Raw genomic sequence first — 21,097 nt, 5'->3', positions numbered from 1 at the left:
ACAATTTGGTCGGCTAAATCCCAAATTGCCAGCCCATCCTTGTTCGTTCAGTATCCAAGTAGATACCCAACAGGGTGCACCATGAGAAGGTGAGGATTGGACATTAGGTCAGAAGCCCTGGTCAGTTCTCAGCATTTGAATCACTAGTTTATACAATATGCTAAACTAGTGATTCAAATTAAGAGGATCTGTTTAACTTATATTCCGTTAAGGTTGCAAAGTTGGTAGCACAATTTGCTAGTCACTTAGTAAACTTGCCTATGGACTGCATGTATAATTAGCATTATTATATCTTCATTTTGCAATGGGTAGTGTTATGCAGTGTGTGTGTGTGTGTGTGTGTGCGTGCGTGCGTGCGTGTGTAGCTGATGATATTTATGAAATACTGAAGAATACCTTTACCATTTAAGATATGTCAAACTCAAGAAACAAGTGAGTAGGTCTTATAATAGTTAAAACACATTTCAATTAACTTATGCTGCTTGAGATTTGTAAAGAATTCATCCTGTGCCAAACCTGCAATATAGTTTTGTTGTAATCAAAACAAATTCTATGAGATTAAATGTAAAATCTTTTATAAAAAAACACTATACATTAATCAGTTAAAAAGATCATCTCTAAACTCACATTCTAAAAATAATAATAATAAATAAATTAAAAAAAAAAAGGACACACACAAAATGAGAAGATGGAGTTTTTGAAATGAAAGATAACCCATTTTGTTATAACTTTTCACAGTTGTCCACATTATCGTCATCTGCATCATCAAACTGCCCTTCTTCAACAGCAAATGACACAGTATATCTCAACACTGGTTTGGGATGGATATCTGAAGGCACGAATAAATCTGAATGATGATGATGATGATGGCGATTATTCTGTGAAATGTGTGGTGCTTCAAAAACAGGCTGATACGAAATTTCATCACCTAAAAAAATAAAAAAGCATTTTTAAGAACATTTTCAGGAAAAAGTTTGTAAATTCATATAGTAATCACTCATGTATCTAGAATTTCAAGGTATGATTTTCTGGCTATTCAAGAGAACCAGGTAAATAAAATAATGTCAATAAAAATTTATTAATAGGACATGTATGATATTTAAAGTTATTCTATAGTATTAAATCACTGAAGGAAAAATATGAATAAAAATGAAGTAATGTGAGAATTAATAAGCACATCGAGAAAACCTAAAATAAACTGTGAAAATGTAACATAAAAAAAAAATTAGAAACATGAGTTAATCTGCTTTATTGGCATGATGAATATTAACACCAGCCCATATGCTTTTCTGAACAGTTCCCAAAAAGTGAGAAGTCCTGTTTTTTTTTGAAACTTCAAACACATTAATGACTACGTATCATATATATAGTCATGTTGTTTTAAACAAATTTTTCCCTGGCTCTGAACGTATGTCATCTCAATTATATTTCTATAAATCTTTAATTATTTGTCAGGTCTTTTTAACTCTTATTTAGTCTAAACCCATAACTGCTTTTTTCTAAGATTAATGTCAATGATTTATCTTAGTATCCCATGTATATCAGCACTTGTTATATTCAGTAAGTTCTCAACAGGACAAACAACAGACCAATTGAATTCTACCAGTGATACATTGTGAATAGACCCATAAATAGGAGTAGATTGGGGACATAATATATAGAGATAAGATAGGTTAAGATGGAGTCACAAATGTGCTTGGTCAAGCTTGCTATCAGAAAGTGTTAATCATTCAAATCAACAAATCTGTGGCAGCCGTGACCTGGCATTAGCAAGGAACCAGACTCTGGTGCACAAAGTGGTTTAGGATGGACTCAATGTGAGATGATGACTGAATGCCTCTAAGTCAAAACCCCACCTAGCCACTGCAACCATATCGCTTGTGCCTCATGCACTGAAAAGCAACATGAGCTCGAGTTGCTTTCATACTGTTATGGTACAATTGCTCTGGAAATGTGGCCATGTCGTGTCGACTTTTCCTTAAAATTATCTTTCTTAACTCTCAATACACTCCTGGCTGTATCTCTGACAAGAATGAAACTGAGGTCTTGTGAGACAAAGAATTGCAAATGGCAGATGCCAATTTCTTTGTCTCAACTCTGGTTCTATCTCCCTTTTCAAACTCCGAGAAATTTATTTGTTTTAGCTGTGCCGCTCTGAGTCCGAGGATATACTGAAATTATAGCCAGGGAGTTAGAAACCAGTCAACGTTCACTCTTCTCAGTAAAATTTTATAACTTGCAATCGTGACCTTAACTTAAACTTTTTCCCGCCTTTATGTGGTTCGTTTCACTTTGTGAGCAAGTGCAGTAGTTCTAGACACAGGGAAGACAAATTTCATAATAATAACAAAACATTTAATTACACTGAATATATCACACAAATACATTTATAAAAGCTTAGTCAATCTTTCAATTAGAATACACATATAAATCATCACACTCTCGTGCACATAGTTAAATAAAACACTCTTGAAATTTCATGTCTCAAAATACTAAATCCAAATTATATATCACAGAATACTAAATGTTAAAGCTTATATCACAGAATACTATATCTCAATTTTCAGTTATTTAGTTTCATCTCACTAATAATTACACAAGAATTCATTCAAGATTTTCCTTAACAGTCCTATATTAACGCAGTTATCTCATTCTTAAACTTTAACAAACTCAAATTATTCTCTTTCAAGCGCATATTACGAGTCTACTGACATATTTTCTTTCATTATAATTGGCCACAGTTCTAGGAATGTCTTTCATCACACAATTCAGATCTTCACATTTAATTCACTAAATAGTAGATATAAAGTTCACCTTACCGGTTCTCAGCATTTTCTCTCAGGGCCACTTCAAAATTTTACGTCAGACTATTATCTTGATTTTCCCTCTGTTACTTCGATTGGAATTCTTCATTCTTGTTTTCCACCGTTAAAATCTGCTGGGCTTTCTTTTGTCTCCAACTGGTAGTTTCTCTTTGTTATACAATCATACTCTCCACTTACGAAGGGAACCACGTGGAGCCTCACTACCAGCCAGACGATCCATGGCACAGGTAAACAGCAGCAGGAAAACATCTGAAAAAGCCAGGTGCGTAGCGATACCATCGCTTTTAAACTACGTGCCGTTTCCCTCTGTCGTCATCCGTGCATGCTCCTTGTGTCTCCCAGCACATAGCGGCACTCGCGACAACCTACCGAAACTCTCGTAACTTTACATTGAAATGAAGGGGGGAGGGAAGCACCGTTCTGCACAACAGATATATCGAAGTTGGCTGTTTCACATTTGGTATAGTATTTTGATTTTATTTTATCTAGCAAATGGTTAGTTGTTCACATACAAAATTCCGACTAAGTAACTACTATATTTTTAAACACTGAAATTCCACAATACTAAAAATAAAATTTATACAAGACTTAATTACTATATTATACAAGTTCCTCATTTCTGGTAAATTATTAGTTTTCTTATATTAGCGCTAATAATGTTATGTCTTCCGACATAACAGCCACCAGAATAAAAGCATTATGGCACCCTTTGAGATTAAACAGCTGTTGCTTCCTATGCCTCATCATTCAGGAGTGATGTGCAGGCACCAAATTGTCTACAGACAAGTACTGGTTCAAGTGTCATGCTTAGAAGAGTGATCATCATACTATGATACGTTGAGGCTCATCCTCTGAAGGATTTTGGCTCCAGTCAGGCAGTGGTGTTAAGCCTAGTTAAATACTAATAGGCTTAAAGAAAAGATAAGGATAGTTCAAGCTAGTACGCAAGCTAGCTAGGTATGGGATCAGTTAGAAACAGGCTCAATTGCACAAATATCAGATAAAGGTGCAACATTCAACTGGCCACATCCTTGCATTAGCAAAGTTATGAACAATCTGGCAATAATCTCAATAAATAAATAGTAGTGGTGAAGTATTATTATTATTATGGGCTGCTCCATGGAGTCCTTAGACTCATCAAGGGAGACTCTAAACATCATGCCAAGCACTATCCAACATTTTTGCATTATCTATCATACTTTACTCTGAACTCATTCACAGTCATGGTACCCACAACAGACTCTTGCAACCTATTCCACTCATTTACCACTCTCCAAGCAAAAAATCTAGTCCTGACACCTCTGCTAATTACACTTTTGCCCAATTTCCAAGGATGGCTCCTAGTTTCCTACCACCAGATCAGTTCTGAGAAATTTCATCTGTATTAATCTTGTAAAACTAATCTGTATGTCTCAATCATATCATCTCTTTTCCACCTATCAACCAATTTCTGTAACCCACAAATCTTCAACCTGTCCTGATAAGGTACATTCCTGCTACCACTTAGTCACTCACCTCTGGATCCTCTCCTCCTCCTGATTCCCCAAGAAACTCAGGTGACAATATGGGGTCTTACCAAGACTCTATAAAGAGGTATAATAACCTGTTTGTGTGTGCACGCGCTTGTTAGGGTATTCCAGAGTAACCAGGTAATCCGATAAGTGGCTCTAGTCACTTTTGAAATATGCCATTTGAAGTTTAACTCCCTATCCACTAACATTCCCAAATCCTTGGTTTCATCAATTTCCTGGAGTCCAGTTCCATCAATGTGGTACACAGCAGGAATCTTTTCACTTCAAAAAAATGCATAACCTTACACTTTGCCACATTAAACCGACATCCATTCTCCTTTGCCCAGACTGCCAGTCTATTCAAATCATTCTGCAAAATTGTAACATCATATTAGTACACATTACTCTATCCAATTTTGCATCTTTAGCAAATAACTGAAGAGCTCTCTCAGATCCTTTCCTATATTATTAATGCACAAATTAAATTGTACATTAAGGTCCAAGAACAGAGCCTTGCGGCATGCCACTAGTCACAGACTGGTGACTAGTGGCATGCCGCTACTCCTGAATAAACTACTCTCTGATATCTCTCCATCAACTCCTAATCCACAGCTCTTTATCAACTTTATATCCACCCATATAGCCATGTGCTGCAAGTGACTGATTAGAATTCTATGTGGTATCCTGTCAAAAGCATTTGAAAATTCCAGAAGTTATCACTGTAAACACACCCAACTCAGCTGTCACTGCATTGTAAAACGTGAGTGAGTACTGAGGCACGATCTACCCTTCACAAAACCATGTTTACCCCCTCCCACATAGAATCCCATTTCTGTCTTTTGCCCTTGAACAATTTTTCCAAGCTTGACTATGGCTCCTAATATACGGATGGGCTGGTAATTTGATACATCAGTTTTGAAGCCTCCTTTATGAAGTGGAACTATTTTCTCCTCTTTCCACTCCATTGGGACTAACCCAGAGCCAAGACTTAGATTAATAGTGTGGACAAAGCTACTGACAATTCCCTAGCACTTTCTCGTAAAACTCGAGCTGGTATACCATCTAATCTCATAGCTGTATTCATGTGAAGGTTCTATAATATACTATGGACCTTCAGTTCATTTACCTCAATTTCCATATAAGTCTTTGCCTTTGTTACTGCAATATCTCCACCTGGATGATATACTCTTAAGTGTTCACTTAGTAATTCTACTATTTTGCTTGATTCAATTACCTTCCTAGCATCCACATTCATTAAAATTATTCTGCCATGAACATTCTTCTTTTTACTTGCATACTGAAAGAACTCAATGGGATTATCTTCAGCCTGTACTGTTAATTTCCTATCATACTTGCTTTTGCCTTTCTTACCACCCTAGTTATCCTTTTGGCCTGTGCTTTGTACTTCTCATGTGCTGCTGCTGGTCACCTTTCTCACTGAATTCCATCCAGAATTTTTTTTTTTTTTTTTCCTGTAGCTCCAGCTTAATGATGGTATTCATCGATTTAATTTCCACTTGATTTATTCTCTTGACTCTAGGTTTACAGTCCGATATTACTTCACTCAAGCACTCCTTTACCACTTCCCATGCAATATCAACATTCAGACTTTGCAGTTTCGCGTGCCTTATCCAAGCAATCTCCAGAATTTGTCATATTTACCAGCCCTGCAATCCCATATACATCCTCTGTTAACTGAAAATTCCACACATTTAGCCACCTCCCAGAACAAGACCATATCACTCTCACAAATGGTGGCAATGTGGTGATACTGGTTATGAACAAATTCTCTGATGCAATTACTAAATCTAGTCCTCTTAAACCCCCTAGTCCATTCTATCACATGCTGCCTCAGGTAATTATTCCTTAGTCCCATGAGTCCTTTCTTCCTTCCAATGGCCGATAGTCCCCAGATTACAGTAGTATATACATGAACTGAATGCCTTTATGTGCATGTTCTACATGCAATGAGAGCTGAGGGTTTTTAATGTGGGATGATAATTGAACATCTTTAAATTAGAATCCCATCTAGCCACTGCAACTATACCATTTGTACTTTGAGCATTGAAAGGCGGTGCTGGCCAGAATTGGTTTTGTACTGTTACTGCAACTGTTCTGCTGATGAGGTCACTATAATGGAAGCTAATGCTTCCATTCTAGGAAGCATTTGAGACTATGCAGCTGTTGCTCCTACACTGCACCATTCAGGCACGATGTGTAAGCATCAAGATGTCTGGGAGTAGTGCTCAGGAGAGTAGTCACCATACTGTCATCTATGGGAGAATCAGTTGCTGATTGGGGAAAGGGATTTGGCTCCATTTAGAGTTAACAGAAAATTTTGGTATAATTCTCATCATCACTTATTTACTTACTTTATTACAGATTAATATATAATGAATGCTGATTTTTTCAATCATCTTGCAAATTGAATTATGGAATGTAACTCCTGGAGAAAAAAAAATCCTTTATCTTCATTTTGGAAGCTGATAGAGACATTTTAAATGTGTTTAACACTTTCAATCTATTATTTTCAATCATATTGTCTAGGCTTTCCATTTTCATCTCAAAACAATAATCTATCAGACAGCTGGTATTTTCATATTTCACTTCTCTTAATGACGTTGTCCAAAGTGATAAGAAAAAGCATTATCTTTGTAATTTTTTTTCTATGTTGTATTACATCAATATCTGTAGTCTCAAGAGCCAGCTGCTAGTTGAAATTTTTGGACTAGTCAAGTGGTCAATACCTAGAAGAAAACAGTGATTCGTTCAGTGGATGATGTGGTAACACCCAAGAATCGTGTCAAAAGGTGCTATACATTTTTTAGACTTCAATATTTACTCTTATATAATTTTTTAACTTATTCTAATAAACAAAAACAATAAAGTAACTTTATTAGTTGTCTATTACCACTTATGAGGATGCTGAACAAATTTATTTGATGAGAGTATCACAAATGATCAGAAATGCCAAAACATCTACCAAAAACGTGCAAAGAATACTGTCACTATGTAATTTTTTCAAAAAAATAAAATAAACAAATCTCCTAACATCTTTTCATTCCATTTCATATGTTAAAATATTTTGTAATGTTTGTACATGAACACTCCAACAGAAAATTGTCTTCATAATACTTCCATAATAATGCTCAGTCACTTTGATCACACACCTGGCTTGTCATTGTTTTGAACATATACTACTACTACTTCTTCCTATCACAAATCTAGGCCAGGTGGATTGTTTTGATCTCAGCTAAGCATTTCATTGGTCTGCCTCAGTTTCTATGACCTTTTGGTTTGCAGTTCATCATTTTCCAAGGTATTCTATCATATGTCATTCATTCTAGATGTTCTTTCTATTTGGTTTTGTATTTTTTTATGGTTTCCATTACTGGGGCTTCGTTTAGTTCTTTCAGTACGTCTTCATTTCTCTTTTTATCTAGTATGATTTTGTATAACCTGCTGTTCCGAGATATTTCATCTCTGCTGCAATGATTCTTTTATTATCTCTTTCTCTTATTGTCCATGCTTCACTGCTATATAATAATGTTGGTTTTGATAAAATATTATACATTCTTAATCTGCTTTTTTTGGTGACTATTTCTGGCCTTAATGTATTGTTTATTACTCTATTTACTTTGGAGAATTTTGTTAAATTTTGCTAGTCTTCATTAAAATTTAATTTATAGCCCAAATAATTAAAACTGTTGACTTGTTCAATTATTTCATTGTTTATTACTATTTTAGTTCAGATGGGCATTTTCCTTTTGAATGCCATAGTTTAGTTTTTTTTCCTGAGAAATTCACATATATATATATTTTTTTTTATTATTACTAAATTCAGTTTATATACAGTTTTTTTGTAGTGTCCTCAGTTGTTCCAAAAATCCCTTGATCATTTGCATAAGAATAAGATATCTAAAATAAAATTATCTTCTATATGAATTCCTTCTTTGTTGGTTAGCCCCCATTGTTTGAATTATTTCATTATCTCTCTCTCCATCATCATCATCATCAAATTCCTGCCATGTACCCTCAAGGGGTGTACAGGATATGACAGTACTACATGAAAAAATTACATCATTACTAACTTCCTATCTACAATTTTCCTCCAAATCAGTCTGTTACTTGTCAAGACTCCAACATTATCAGATCTTATATTTCTATCGTCTAAGGCACTTTGTACCGTATCAATCCACCTATATCTTGGTCTTCCTCTGGGTCGTTTTCCTGCCAACCTGGCACAGAACACTTGTTTTGCTAATCTTTCCTCTCCCATTCTATTTAAGTGACCATACCATCTGAGATTAGCTCTGCTAACGCATTCCTGGATGCTGACAATGTCAAGTTCTTTCCTAATATCCTCATTTTTAATATGATATTGCCATTGATGCCATCTGTTCACACCTCTAATCTTTCTCAGGACTCTCATATCTGCGGTCTCTAGTCTTTGGTCAAGTGTTTTACTTCTGACCCAGCTCTCAGATCCATAAGTTAAAATTGGTTTGAACACAGTCTTGTATACAGCTAATTTAGTGTTCCGACTAATTTCTTTCTTATTCCATATGAATTTATTCAATTGACTTCCCACGATACCAGCTTTGCTGATTCTGTTGTCTATTTCTATATTTAGTTTACCATCTTCAGTAAAAATTGTGCCTAAGTAGCTGAAATGTTTTACTTGTTCCACAGGTTCTCCATTCACAACACAGTTGACATTTTCAATGATTCTGCCTATTTTCATTGTCTTTGTCTTTTTATTGCTGACCTTCATACCATATCTATTACAACAGCTATTCAATTTAGTCAGAGAATCTTGCAGACTTGTAGCAGATTTATTTAGAAGTATAACATCATCCGCAAAAAGAAAAGAGCTGACATTAACATCTCCAATTTTGATATCAGGTTTAATACCACATTCCTTCATAATGTGATCCATATAGATAATGAATAACAGAGGGGATAATGTACATCCTTGTCTCACACCAGATTTCACATTAAACCATCTTCCTGTACTTCCTTCAATTCTAACTGCTGACTCACAACTCAAATAAAGACTAAGTATTGCTTGATATAATGCCCCATTGACACCATATAACTGCAGCGTATTGAATAGCTTCTCTCTTGGCACCTTGTCATATGCCTTTTCCAAATCGACAAAACTTAAATACAGATCTTTGTTATATTCCCATGCTTTCTCGACTATTTGTCGTAAAGTGAAGATCTGATCCTGACAGCCTCTATTTGGCCTGAATCCAGCTTGTTCTTCACCAAGCTTTTCTTCCACAATTCTTCTCAACCGTTTTTCAAGTATACTTGCATAGATCTTGCCAGGAACACTCAGCAGGGAAATACCTCTGTAATTCTCACATTCAGTTTTATTTCCCTTTTTATATATGGGTACTATGAGAGCTCTACTCCAATCATCGGGAATTCGTCCCTCTGTCCAGGCTTTCTGAACTATGCAGTGCAGCCACTGTAAGACTCTTATACCACCATACTTCAGCATTTCTGGTCGAATATCATCTACTCCTGCTGCCTTTCCACATTTCAAGCCTTTGATGGCTTTTTCTACTTCAAGTATGGATATGTATTCCTGACTGCATGCCTGGTCAGTGTTTTTTTATCACTGTGCTGTCATCACTGCTTGTTTCATTTAGCAGTTTTTCAAAGTAATTACTCCATACTTCAAGGATATCTTTTTCTCCTGTTTTCATTTCACCTTTATCATCTCTAATTCCTTTTACAGCACTCTTTCCTCCATTCCTAAGCTTCTTCAACAACCTCCAGAATATTTTGCCACCTTCTTGATATTTATTTTCTATATTCTTGCCAAAGTCCTCCCATGACTTTTGTTTAGCTAGTTTTACACACTGTTTAGCTTTCTTACATTTGTCTCTGTATTCTGTAAGAGTAAAAGCTGACTTATTTGCCAGGAACTTTTGATATGCTTTCTTCTTTTCCTTCACTGCCTCTTTAACTTCCTGTGTCCACCAGGGAGTTCTGATTTTTTTATCTTTGCACACAACCTCACCACATGCCTCTCTGGCAGAATCAATCAATGTTTTCTTCAGAGTTTTCCACTGAATCTCCAAGGTTTGATTCCTGTTCTCAAACTCTTTCATTTTCTTTTCAATAATATTTCTGTATTTTAGTCTACAGTTTACATCTGAGAGCTGCTCAACTTTTATTCGCTTTAAAACTTTCTTACATGTTATTCTTTTCAATATGAAATTCAATTTTATCCTGCTCAAGACTAAATAGTGATCACTTCCAATTTCAAATCCTCTGTACACTCTGGTGTCCTGCACCAGGGAGAAAACATCACTATCAACAATAACATAGTCAATGAGACTTTTCTTATTCCTAGCCTCTTCTCTCCATGTGAATTTGTGCACATTGACTTCCTACCAGTATAGCTTTGCTAATTCTGCTGTCAATTTACAAATTTAATTTGCCATCTTCGCTAAAACGTGTGCTTAGATAGCTGAAATGTTTTGCTTGTTCTATAGATTCACAATTCAGGATGCAGTTGATATTTTCAATGTTTCTGCATATTTTCATCATCTTTGTCTCTTTAATGCTGATTTTCACATCAAATTTATTACAGCAGTTATTCAATTTGGTCAGGAAATCCTGAGACGTCCCGAATTTATTTAAGAGTATGTTATCTGCATAAAGTAAAGAGCTGAGTTAATATCTTCAATTTGGATATCAATTTTAATACCACTTTCTTCATAATGTGATCCATATAGATGATAAATAACAGTGTAGATAACATACACCCTTGTCGCACACCTGACTTAACATCAAACCATCTTCCTCTATCTCCTTCAATTCTTACTGCTGAATTACAATTCAAACAGAGCCTATGTGTTGCTTGATATAGTGTCCCATTTACGCCATATAACTGGAGCATTTCGAATAACTTTTCTTTTGGCAACTTGTCATATCAACAAAATCCAGATCAACAAAATTCAAATATGAATCTTTTCCTTCATGGTACATGGTGATCAGAATTCATCATAAAAATTTTACTCTAACAACTACCATGTTAGAGTAAAACTTCAGTTTAATATAAACTAAAATAATCACTCGACGTTTCAACCTTCAAATGAAGGTCATTATCTGGAGTATACACATATATACAAAGAAACAAGCTGCACAGCAATCTACATGTTATGCTAAAGTTACATAGATTACATTACATTGGTGGAAAAAAAACCAAACTTTACTACATCAAAGCTAGTCTTGTTATTATTATTATCTATTTGATTACAAAAATAAATTAAGCTTATTATTAATATATAATTAATAAATAAATAACATGTTCGCACAAAAGTTACTCATAAGTATGCATATAAATAACTTATAATTATTTCAACTTTTATAAGTAATAAAAGTTGAAATAATTGCTTCAAGTCCTAAAGTCAGGGTTTGCTGGATAACTTGAACTAAGTGGGCTGAATGTGTGCCATCCAAATTTCATAGGATTCTTTAAATTTCCATTTATACCAAGTTTTTGTATGATCTAAAGAATATGTACTTTTCCAGTCAGTTCAGTTTAGGGTGTTAAGAGACCCGAGAGGCCTGCATCACCAAAATTGTTAAATTTAACGCTTCGTTTTTTTTATTTTTACGGATAACGATTGTACATTCAATTTCACCGACATAAGGTAAGTTACAGGTGCAACAGGATCCTCAGAGGAGTTGAATATGATTTTTTAATTTTCTAGGTGGTTTAAAAGTAGCATTAAGATTATAATGGTTTAGAATTCTATTAATTTTTTATGATAACTCCTTAATGTATGGAATAACTATGGCTTTACTGTTATCTATGTTATATTTATTTTTTGATGAAGTTTTATGAAGAACTTTATTGATAGTGTTTTTACTATAGCCATTATTTATAAATGTATTGTTACTAATTTGTCATTCTTGTTTAAGAGCTTGTTCATCAGAGCAAATTGTTATATCTCTGTTTTTGAGCGTGTTAATGACTTTTTTTTCACCCCCATTAGAGGTCAGGCCAATAATTTTAACAGCTAACCAATTCAATGTAATTTTAGCATACCATGTAGATCAGGGGTGGGCAAGTTCTTTGGTAATAAGAGTCGTATATAATACATTTTTGAATGTTCAAGAGCTGCAGAAAATATTATTTTAAGATTGTATTTATAAATAATAAAAAATACAACTATATAGTAGTCCTACTCACCAAAGAAGAATATGTTTAATCTCTACTCATAGAAGGCTTTGATTGATTCTTCATTTGTGCAGTTAATAGTTTAAAATCTGGCTGGTAGGATGTCCAAGCTGTTCTAAGAAGCTCGGTGAGGTGGCTGTTAGTGAAGATATGATGTTTTGACTTGACAAATTTCATTACAGAGAAGAGAGATTCACAGCAGTAAGTTGTCTCAAAAACTGAGAGTAGCCAGAAGCCAGTTTTCTGAAAATTGGGATACTTTGCTTCTGGGATTTGTTTCTAAAAGTCAGTTACAGATGAGCTTATAATTATGTACAAGCTTCAAACCCACATCTTCCTGCAGTTCAATAAGCTTTCACTAAAATCAAACTTGATTATTTATTAATAAGAAAAGTACTTTTCTACACTAAAATTCACTAGTTATGTTCCGCTACCACCACAAGCACGTAACTTGTGCGTACTGCATGAAGAGTGATGACACAGAGTCCAGTCAACAGAGGCGATGGGTAATGCAGCGATCATAGTAGTCACTTTTGGAAATAATTTTGACGAAAGTGACACAAGCCATAAAATATCGAAACACTTTTTACCAACCAAATATGATAATAAAATCCACATTAACAACCCTTTTGGCAGGTACTATTTAAAAGCTAAAAATGTAAAGTTTCAAAATATACGTTTTTTACTTATCTTTAAAGCATTTACGAAATAAAATATTCTAATATTGGTACATACTATACTACTATAGATGATTAAAATAAAAGTTTAGAAAAAATGACAATGAAAACCAATATTGTCTTGTGAGCAGTAGTTTGCCCACTCCTGATGTAGCCTGTAGCTGTAGTGCAGGTTGTTTCTTTGTGTATATATACACACACACAAATCAATTTCTCCAATATAAGGTAAGTTACAGGTGCAACAGGATTCTTAGAAGAGTTGAATATGATTTTTTAATTTTATAGGTGGTTTAAAAGTAGCATTAAGATTATAATGGCTTAGAATTCTATGAATTTTTTATGATAACCCTTTAATGTATGGGATGACTATGGCTTTACTGTTATTTATATTTATTTTTTTGAAGAAGTTTTATGAAGAACTTTATTGATAGTGTTTTTATTATAGCCATTACAAGTATCCCTTGCTTAACACGGGATTTGATTAACATGGTAAAATTAATTGCGACAATCCCTTGATGTACGCGGCAAGAGTTTTGATTAACATGCCTTTAACCCTGCGCAGCTCGCAGTTGATCTGACAAATGCATGCAAAATGTTTAATATAAATATTCTTAAACAATTTAGTGTATAGCTTGGAGGGCATGAATAGCTGTGCATTCATATGTTATGAGTGATATTCCATAGCTTTTTGCTGTCAGTTTGGTTTAACACGTTATGTAAAGGTTTGCGATATTTGACAGTAAATTGTATCTGAGAGATACCGTGACCTCCGATGTCAGTATAGTATGGTTTAGTTTTTTTTTTAATTTTATTCTTTGTTCAATAATTTCTAGATTGTAACCAAAAATAAATAAACCATCATGTATTACTGAAATAGAGAGCCAAAGGCTTATTTATCATACATGTCCTCTAGGCGATGTGCTTTACACTATGAAAAATACTAAGGAAAGTGATCTGGAGCTTACTCCACCTTTACTACGAGTTGCCCATAAGGTTGCTTATGCTTGCATCTGCCGAAACTTTTAGTTTTTATATATTCAGCACGAAATTCTTGTAGTTTCTATATTCGGCTATGAAATAATGTTGGATTCAATATCCACTTAATTTGTATCATCGTGTATTATATTCGTAGTGTTTTTTCTTTATGTTTTATTGCTTGTTTGCCGAGGTCTGGAGAGTCATTTCGCTTGCTTGTTATCGTAAAATTTATGCCGATAAGAAAAAAACTAAAACTGTTCAAACGACTCTTGATAAAAAAAAATTGCAGTAAATAATGTAGGTACAAGTATTTATTAAACATTTACTTTGCATCCATTTTTTTATCTTTCCTAAAAGAGTACCATATAAAACGAACTATTAATACTATTAATTGTAATTTTTAACAGTGATTATTAGATTTGATTAACGCGATTTTGATATATGCGGTAACACCGAGAGATTAATTAACCACGTTAATCTAGGGATACCTTATTTATAAATGTATTGCTAATAATTTGTAATTCTTGTTTAAGAGCTTGTTCATTAGAGCAAATTTTTATATCTGTTGAGGGTGGTAATGACTTTTTTTTTTTCGACTAGAGGTAAGGCAATGGTTTTAACAGCTAACCAATTCAATGCGAGTTTAGCATACCATGTATATTGTAGTGCAGCTTGTTTCTTTGTATATACGTGTATACTCCAGGCGATCTTAATGTGAAGGTTGAAATGTCAAGTAATTATTTTGTTTTCTGTTAACTGTCAGGACTAATATTATCATATCTTATACTTCGGTATTCTAAGGCACTATTTACTTTATCAATCCACATAGATCTTGGTCTTCCTGTAGGTATTTTTCCTGACATTCTAGTAAAAATACTTCCTTTACCATACCACCTGGGATGAGGTCTACTCACACATTTCTGAACACTTACAATGTCCAAGTTCCTTCTAATATTCTCATTTTTAATATGATTCTACCATTGATTTCATCTGTTTACCCAGCTAATCTTTCTCAGAACTCAAACATCTGTAGTTTCCAGTCTTTGATTAAGTTTGTTTTCTAACCAAGCTTTCAGATCCTCAAGTTAAAACTGGCATGAACACTGTCTGGTATACACAGCTTTAGTGGTTTGACTAATTTCTCTCTTATTGCATGCATGTTTATTCAGTTAACTTCCTGCCATACCAGGTTTGTAAATTCCATTTTCTACTTCCAGATTAAGTTTGTCATCATCAGAAAAAACTAAGCCCAACTGCCTGAAATGCTTTACTTGCTCTATATATATATATATTTTTTTTTTAATGCTGATTTTTATACAAATTTATTACAGCAGTTATTCAGTTTCATAAGAAAATCCAGCAGTTCATAATGGATTTATTTATAACATCATCTGCATAACAAGCAAAGTTGACTACCTTCAATTTTGATATTTATGTTCTGAGACCTCCAGGAAGTCAGGAGCTCATCAAGGGAGGCTGTAGATCACCCACAATAGCAGACATCTTCCTTCCTCTTCTACCTCTTCTTATGGCTGTACAGCCCAAATCAAGTCTTCGCCTCCTGGATTTGTAGCCTCCGACTTCCTCTGTCTAGGACTTCTTCAGTTTGGGTGATACAATATGATGTTACTATCTTGTTCTTGGTTTACCTCTTGGTATTTAACCAAGAATTTTACCATTTATAGTCTATTTAAAAATATTGTTATTTTCCAGACTTTTATGTCTTGTCCACTGCAATTTTTCAACTTGATTATACTAGATATTACAGGATCTTTATAGGGTTGATATAATTCATGGTCATATCTAATCATCTAGAGACCAATATCATTCACTGGGTGAAATAATTTTCTAAGGACTTTCCTTTCAAGAGCTGAAATCAAATTCTCTAACCCCACTGTAGATATCTAGGTTTCACATCTGTAGTTAACAACTGGATGAATTATTGATTTATATACAGTCATACCCCGAAATGACGTGGTAGGTGGGACCAACAAAAAGCACGTAAATCGAATTCGCGTAATTTTGGGTATAAATTTGTATGTAATTTATATATACAAACATACAAAATATTAGTTAATTGGGACCAAAGGTTTACAAAAACACCTATATTTTTAAAGAAATATAATCATAATTGTAGTTTTTTGTACATAAAAAAAGAAAGTTATTTCGATGTCGATGGTTTCATAAAATCTGATAGATTCGTCTGACAGCATAATGTCTTTTTCTTGTCACGCAAAATTTCTTCATAGCAAGCTAATTTTTTTATTCCTTGCCTTGTGGCTACAATTTGTTCCTCGTTAGAATCTATGTACTCCAAAATCTATAAACCTTTCTTTTATGATTGTTCTTGCTTTGGATTCCTGTAGATCAAACTTCTTTGCTAGCTCACAAATTTTCATTCCGCCTTCAAAATCCTTAATAATGTTGAGTTTTGTTTCCAAAGTCAATGTTTTTCTTTTATTGCTAGCTGTAGAAGAATCGGACCTGCTTCTTTTGGATGACATTATTATTTTTTATGTGATAAATTTTTTTATCAAGAACATAACATTAAACAATCACAAGGTTTGTAGGCTATAAAAATCATGTATGAATGGAGACCAAACGAAACATGTCAGAGCATGTGCGACACTGGCGAATTCGGCCAGCACCGGAAAGATACGACTAGTGGTGAGGAGTGAAGTGGGACGGGAATGCGTACATATAAGAAACCACCTAACTCTGGATTCGCATACGTCGGGGGAATGACTGTATTTGTATTTTTTTTATTCTTCAGGTGGATATCTTTTGAGCTGAATACACATGTGAGAGAATAAAAAAGCCTGATTATCCCTCTTTAGAGGGTTCTTCACTTCTACCATTTCATTTGGATGACTAGTGAACATTACTTCTGAAAAAATTGTCCACTTTTTCTATTTCAAGAGACCCAATTTTCACATTTGTACTAGAGCCTCTGTAGCTCAGTCAGTACAGATGAAGCCCTTAAGTCGGAAAGACCAGGGATCGATTCCCAACAGTGACACAAGGAACTTTTGACGGTCTCTTGACAAAAGGTGAGTTAGCCAGCCTCATATGGAGGTAGAGGGTTTTTTCACCCGAAAACTCGGTTTTTCTGTCATGTTCAGGGCAATATTTAGTCATGAATGTTGCCCTTAGAAGATGCAGCAGAGGAGTGACAAGTCGGCTGCATTAATTTGTTGTAAGCCCCTCATGGGGAGGGGAACTCAACCCTTCCTAAGGGATGGATAGGATAGGAACAGTTAACTGATTCTGCCTGGTATTAGTCATTATTTTGGTTTTTATGTTGATTAATTTTTAGCCTATCTCTTGTGCTAATTTTTCCAGTTCCAAATTTGTTTCTTCTGCTTTCTGCTTTCTGTTTGACATGATGTTAATGCAATCTGCACTGATTTATTTATACTGTCTTCAGTTGCCTCATCTCATCATCATCATCAAATTCCTGCTATGTACCCTCAAGGGGTGTACAGGATATGATAGTACTACATGAAAAATTTACATCATTATTAATTTCCTATCTACAATTTTCCTCCAAATCAGTCTGTTACTTGTCAAGACTCCAACATTATCAGATCTTATATTTCTATCATCTAAGGCACTTTGTATCGTATCAATCCACCTATATCTTGGTCTTCCTCTGGGTCGTTTTGCTGCCAACCTGGCAGAGAACACTTGTTTTGCTAATCTTTCCTCACCCATTCTGTTTAAGTGACCATACCACCTGAGATTAGCTCTGCTAACGCATTCCTGGATGCTGACAATGTCAAGTTCTTTCCTAATATCCTCGTTTTTAATATGATATTGCCATTGATGCCATCTGTTCACGCCTATAATCTTTCTCAGGACTCTCATATCTGTGGTCTCTAGTCTTTGGTCAAGTGTTTTACTTCTGACCCAGCTCTCAGATCCATAAGTTAAAACTGGTTTGAACACTGTCTTGTATACAGCTAATTTAGTGTTCCGACTAATTTCTCTCTTATTCCATATGAATTTATTCAATTGACTTCCCACCATACCAGCTTTGCTGATTCTGTTGTCTATTTCTATATTTAATTTACCATCTTCAGTAAAAATCGTGCCTAAATGGCTGAAATGTTTTACTTGTTCCACAGGTTCTCCATTCACAACGCAGTTGACATTTTCAATGATTCTGCCTATTTTCATTGAATTTGTCTTTTTATTGCAGACCTTCATACCATATCTATTACAACAGCTATTCAATTTAGTCAGAGAATCTTGCAGACTTGTAGCGGATTTAATTAGAAGTATAACATCATCTGCATAAAGCAAAGAGCTGACGTTAACATCTCTAATTTTGATATGTTTAATACCACTTTCCTTCATAATGTGATCCATATAGATAATGAATAAGAGAGAGAGGATAATGTACATCCTTGTCTCACACCAGATTTAACATTAAACCATCTTCCTGTACTTATTTCAATTCTAACTGCTGACTTACAACTCAAATACAGACTAAGTATTGCTTGATATAATGCCCCATGGACACCATATAACTGTAGCGTATTCAATAGCTTCTCTCTTGGCACCTTCTCATATGCCTTTTCCAAATCGACAAAACTTAAATACAGATCTTTGTTATATTCCCATGCTTTCTCGACTATTTGTCGTAAAGTGAAGATCTGATCCTGACAGCCTCTATTTGGCCTGAATCCAGCTTGTTCTTCACCAAGCTTTTCTTCCACAATTCTTCTCAACCGTTTCTCAAGTATACTTGCATAGATCTTGCCAGGAACACTCAGTAGGGAAATATCTCTGTAATTCTCACATGCAGTTTTATTTCCCTTTTTATATATGGGTACTATGAGAGCTCTACTCCAATCATCGGGAATTCATCCCTCTGTTCAGGTCTTCTGAACTATGCAGTGCAGCCACTGTAAGACTCTTATACCACCATACTTCAGCATTTCTGGTCAAATATCATCTACTCCTGCTGCCTTTCCACATTTCAAGCCTTTGATGGCTTTTTCTACTTCAAGTATGGATATGTATTCCTGACTGCATGCCTGGTCAGTGTTTTTTAGCACTGTGCTGTCATCACTGCTTGTTTCATTTAAAAGTTTTTCAAAGTAATTACTCCATACTTAAAGGATATCTTTTTCTCCCGTTTTCATGTCACCTTTATCATCTCTAACTCCTTTTACAGCACACTTTCCTACATTCCTAAGCTTCTTCAACAACCTCCAGAATATTTTGTCACCTTCTTGATATTTATTTTCTATATTCTTGCCAAAGTCCTCCCATGACTTTTGTTTAGCTAGTTTTACACAGTGTTTAGCATTCTTGCATTTGTCTCTATATTCTCTATGGACACAAGCTGACTTATTTGACAGGAACTGTTGATATGCTTTCTTTTCCTTCACTGCCTCTTTAACTTCCTGTGTCCACCAGGGGGTTCTGATTTTTTTTACCCTTACAGACAACCTCACCACATGCCTCTCTGGTAGAATCAATCAATGTTTTCTTCAGAGTTTGCCACCGAATCTCCAAGGTTTGATTCCTGTTCTCAAACTCTTTCATTTTTTCTTCAATAATCTTTGTGTATTTTAGTCTACAGTTCACATCTGAGAGCTGCTCAACTTTTATTCACTTTAAAACTTTCTGACATGTTATTCTTTTCAATATGAAATTCAATTTTATCCTGCTCAAGACTAGATAGTGATCACTTCCAATTTCAAATCCTCTGTACACTCTGGTGTCCTGCACCAGGGAGAAAACATCACTATCAACAATAACATAGTCAATGAGACTTTTCTTTATTCCCAGCCTCTTCTTTCCATGTGAATTTGTGCACATTTTTATGTTGGAACATGGTGTTAGTAATAACCATGTCCATGTGCTGAGCAGAAATCCACAGATATTTGCCATTATTATTAGCTTTGCTCTTTCTCCAAATTTTCCCAAAATATTTTTGTATGTCTCACAATCATTTGCTACTCTGCTATTTAGATCCCCAACAAGGACCAACTTTTCATTTTTCATTGTGTCAGTGGCTTTTTCTAAAGCTTCAAAAAATTCCTCCACTTCTAACCTAGTAGAACCTTCTGTGGGACATAGGCACAAATAAGTCTCATTGTCCAGTTCCCCATTCTCATATTTGCCCACATTACTCTACTTGAGACTGACTGCCATTCAAGAAGATTAGCCTCGTATTTTGTGTTGAATCTATGGCTACTCCTTCTTTTCCTTGATTGTCATTGCCTGAATATAACATTCTGTATTTATTGCTCAGGAAGATCTCACCAGTTTTTGTCTTTTTTGTTTCAGTCCCCCCTATTATGTCGATCTGGTACTTATCTAATTCCTCAGCTAGCTCCATTTCTTTGCCATTCAGGCTTCTTATGTTGATAGTACTGATCTTTAACTCTGGTGATTTGATACCATTGAGTTGGGGTGTATTTTCAGATTTGTTACAGTAGCTGACTTTTCATTGTTCGCCCTGGTTTCCTGGCAAAAACAACGGGGGCCTTATTTAACCGGCCGACGCCCCAGCAGGCATTAAATTTTGTCATGTTGTACCATCATTTTTTATTTTGGTTTAACCAACAGGAATACAATTTGGTCGGCTAAATCCCAAATTGCCAGCCCATCCTTGTTCGTTCAGTATCCAAGCAGATACTCAACAGGGTGCACCATGAGAAGGTGAGGATTGGACATTAGGTCAGAAGCCCTGGTCGTTTCTCCGCATTCCTTTAAAGGCTATGTGGAGATCTCCTCTCAGTTATACAGCTTTGACCCTTAAGCACCCCGTTGCCTCATCTAGAAACCAATATCATTCATAACCCCGAACTTTGGCATATTGGCAATGATTGGATAATGTATTCCAAAGCTTTTTTTTTTTTTTTTTTTTTTTTTAAATGTGGT

At 35.0% G+C, this 21,097-nt stretch overlaps 1 protein-coding gene across 1 annotated transcript in view; it reads right to left on the bottom strand.

Annotated features, from left to right (window-relative positions):
• Nucleotides 1-558: 558 nt before the first annotated feature.
• The window catches only part of LOC150103028 (uncharacterized), a 110,023-nt gene continuing 89,484 nt past the window's right edge, over nucleotides 559-21,097 (bottom strand). Inside the window, exon 6 of the mRNA XM_090398143.1 lies at nucleotides 559-928. Coding sequence (XP_090254269.1) covers nucleotides 723-928 — 206 coding nt within the window. The 3' untranslated portion in view covers nucleotides 559-722. The remainder of the gene's footprint in view (nucleotides 929-21,097) is intronic.

The sequence above is a fragment of the Typopeltis vanoorti genome, chromosome 9, assembly GCF_054136105.1.
Source record: "Typopeltis vanoorti isolate ZY-2024b chromosome 9, IOZ_Tvanoo_1.0, whole genome shotgun sequence".
Taxonomy (NCBI): domain Eukaryota; kingdom Metazoa; phylum Arthropoda; class Arachnida; order Uropygi; family Thelyphonidae; genus Typopeltis; species Typopeltis vanoorti.
The sequence above is the reverse complement of the archived record's forward strand: the minus strand, read 5'-3'. Positions and strand labels throughout refer to the sequence as shown.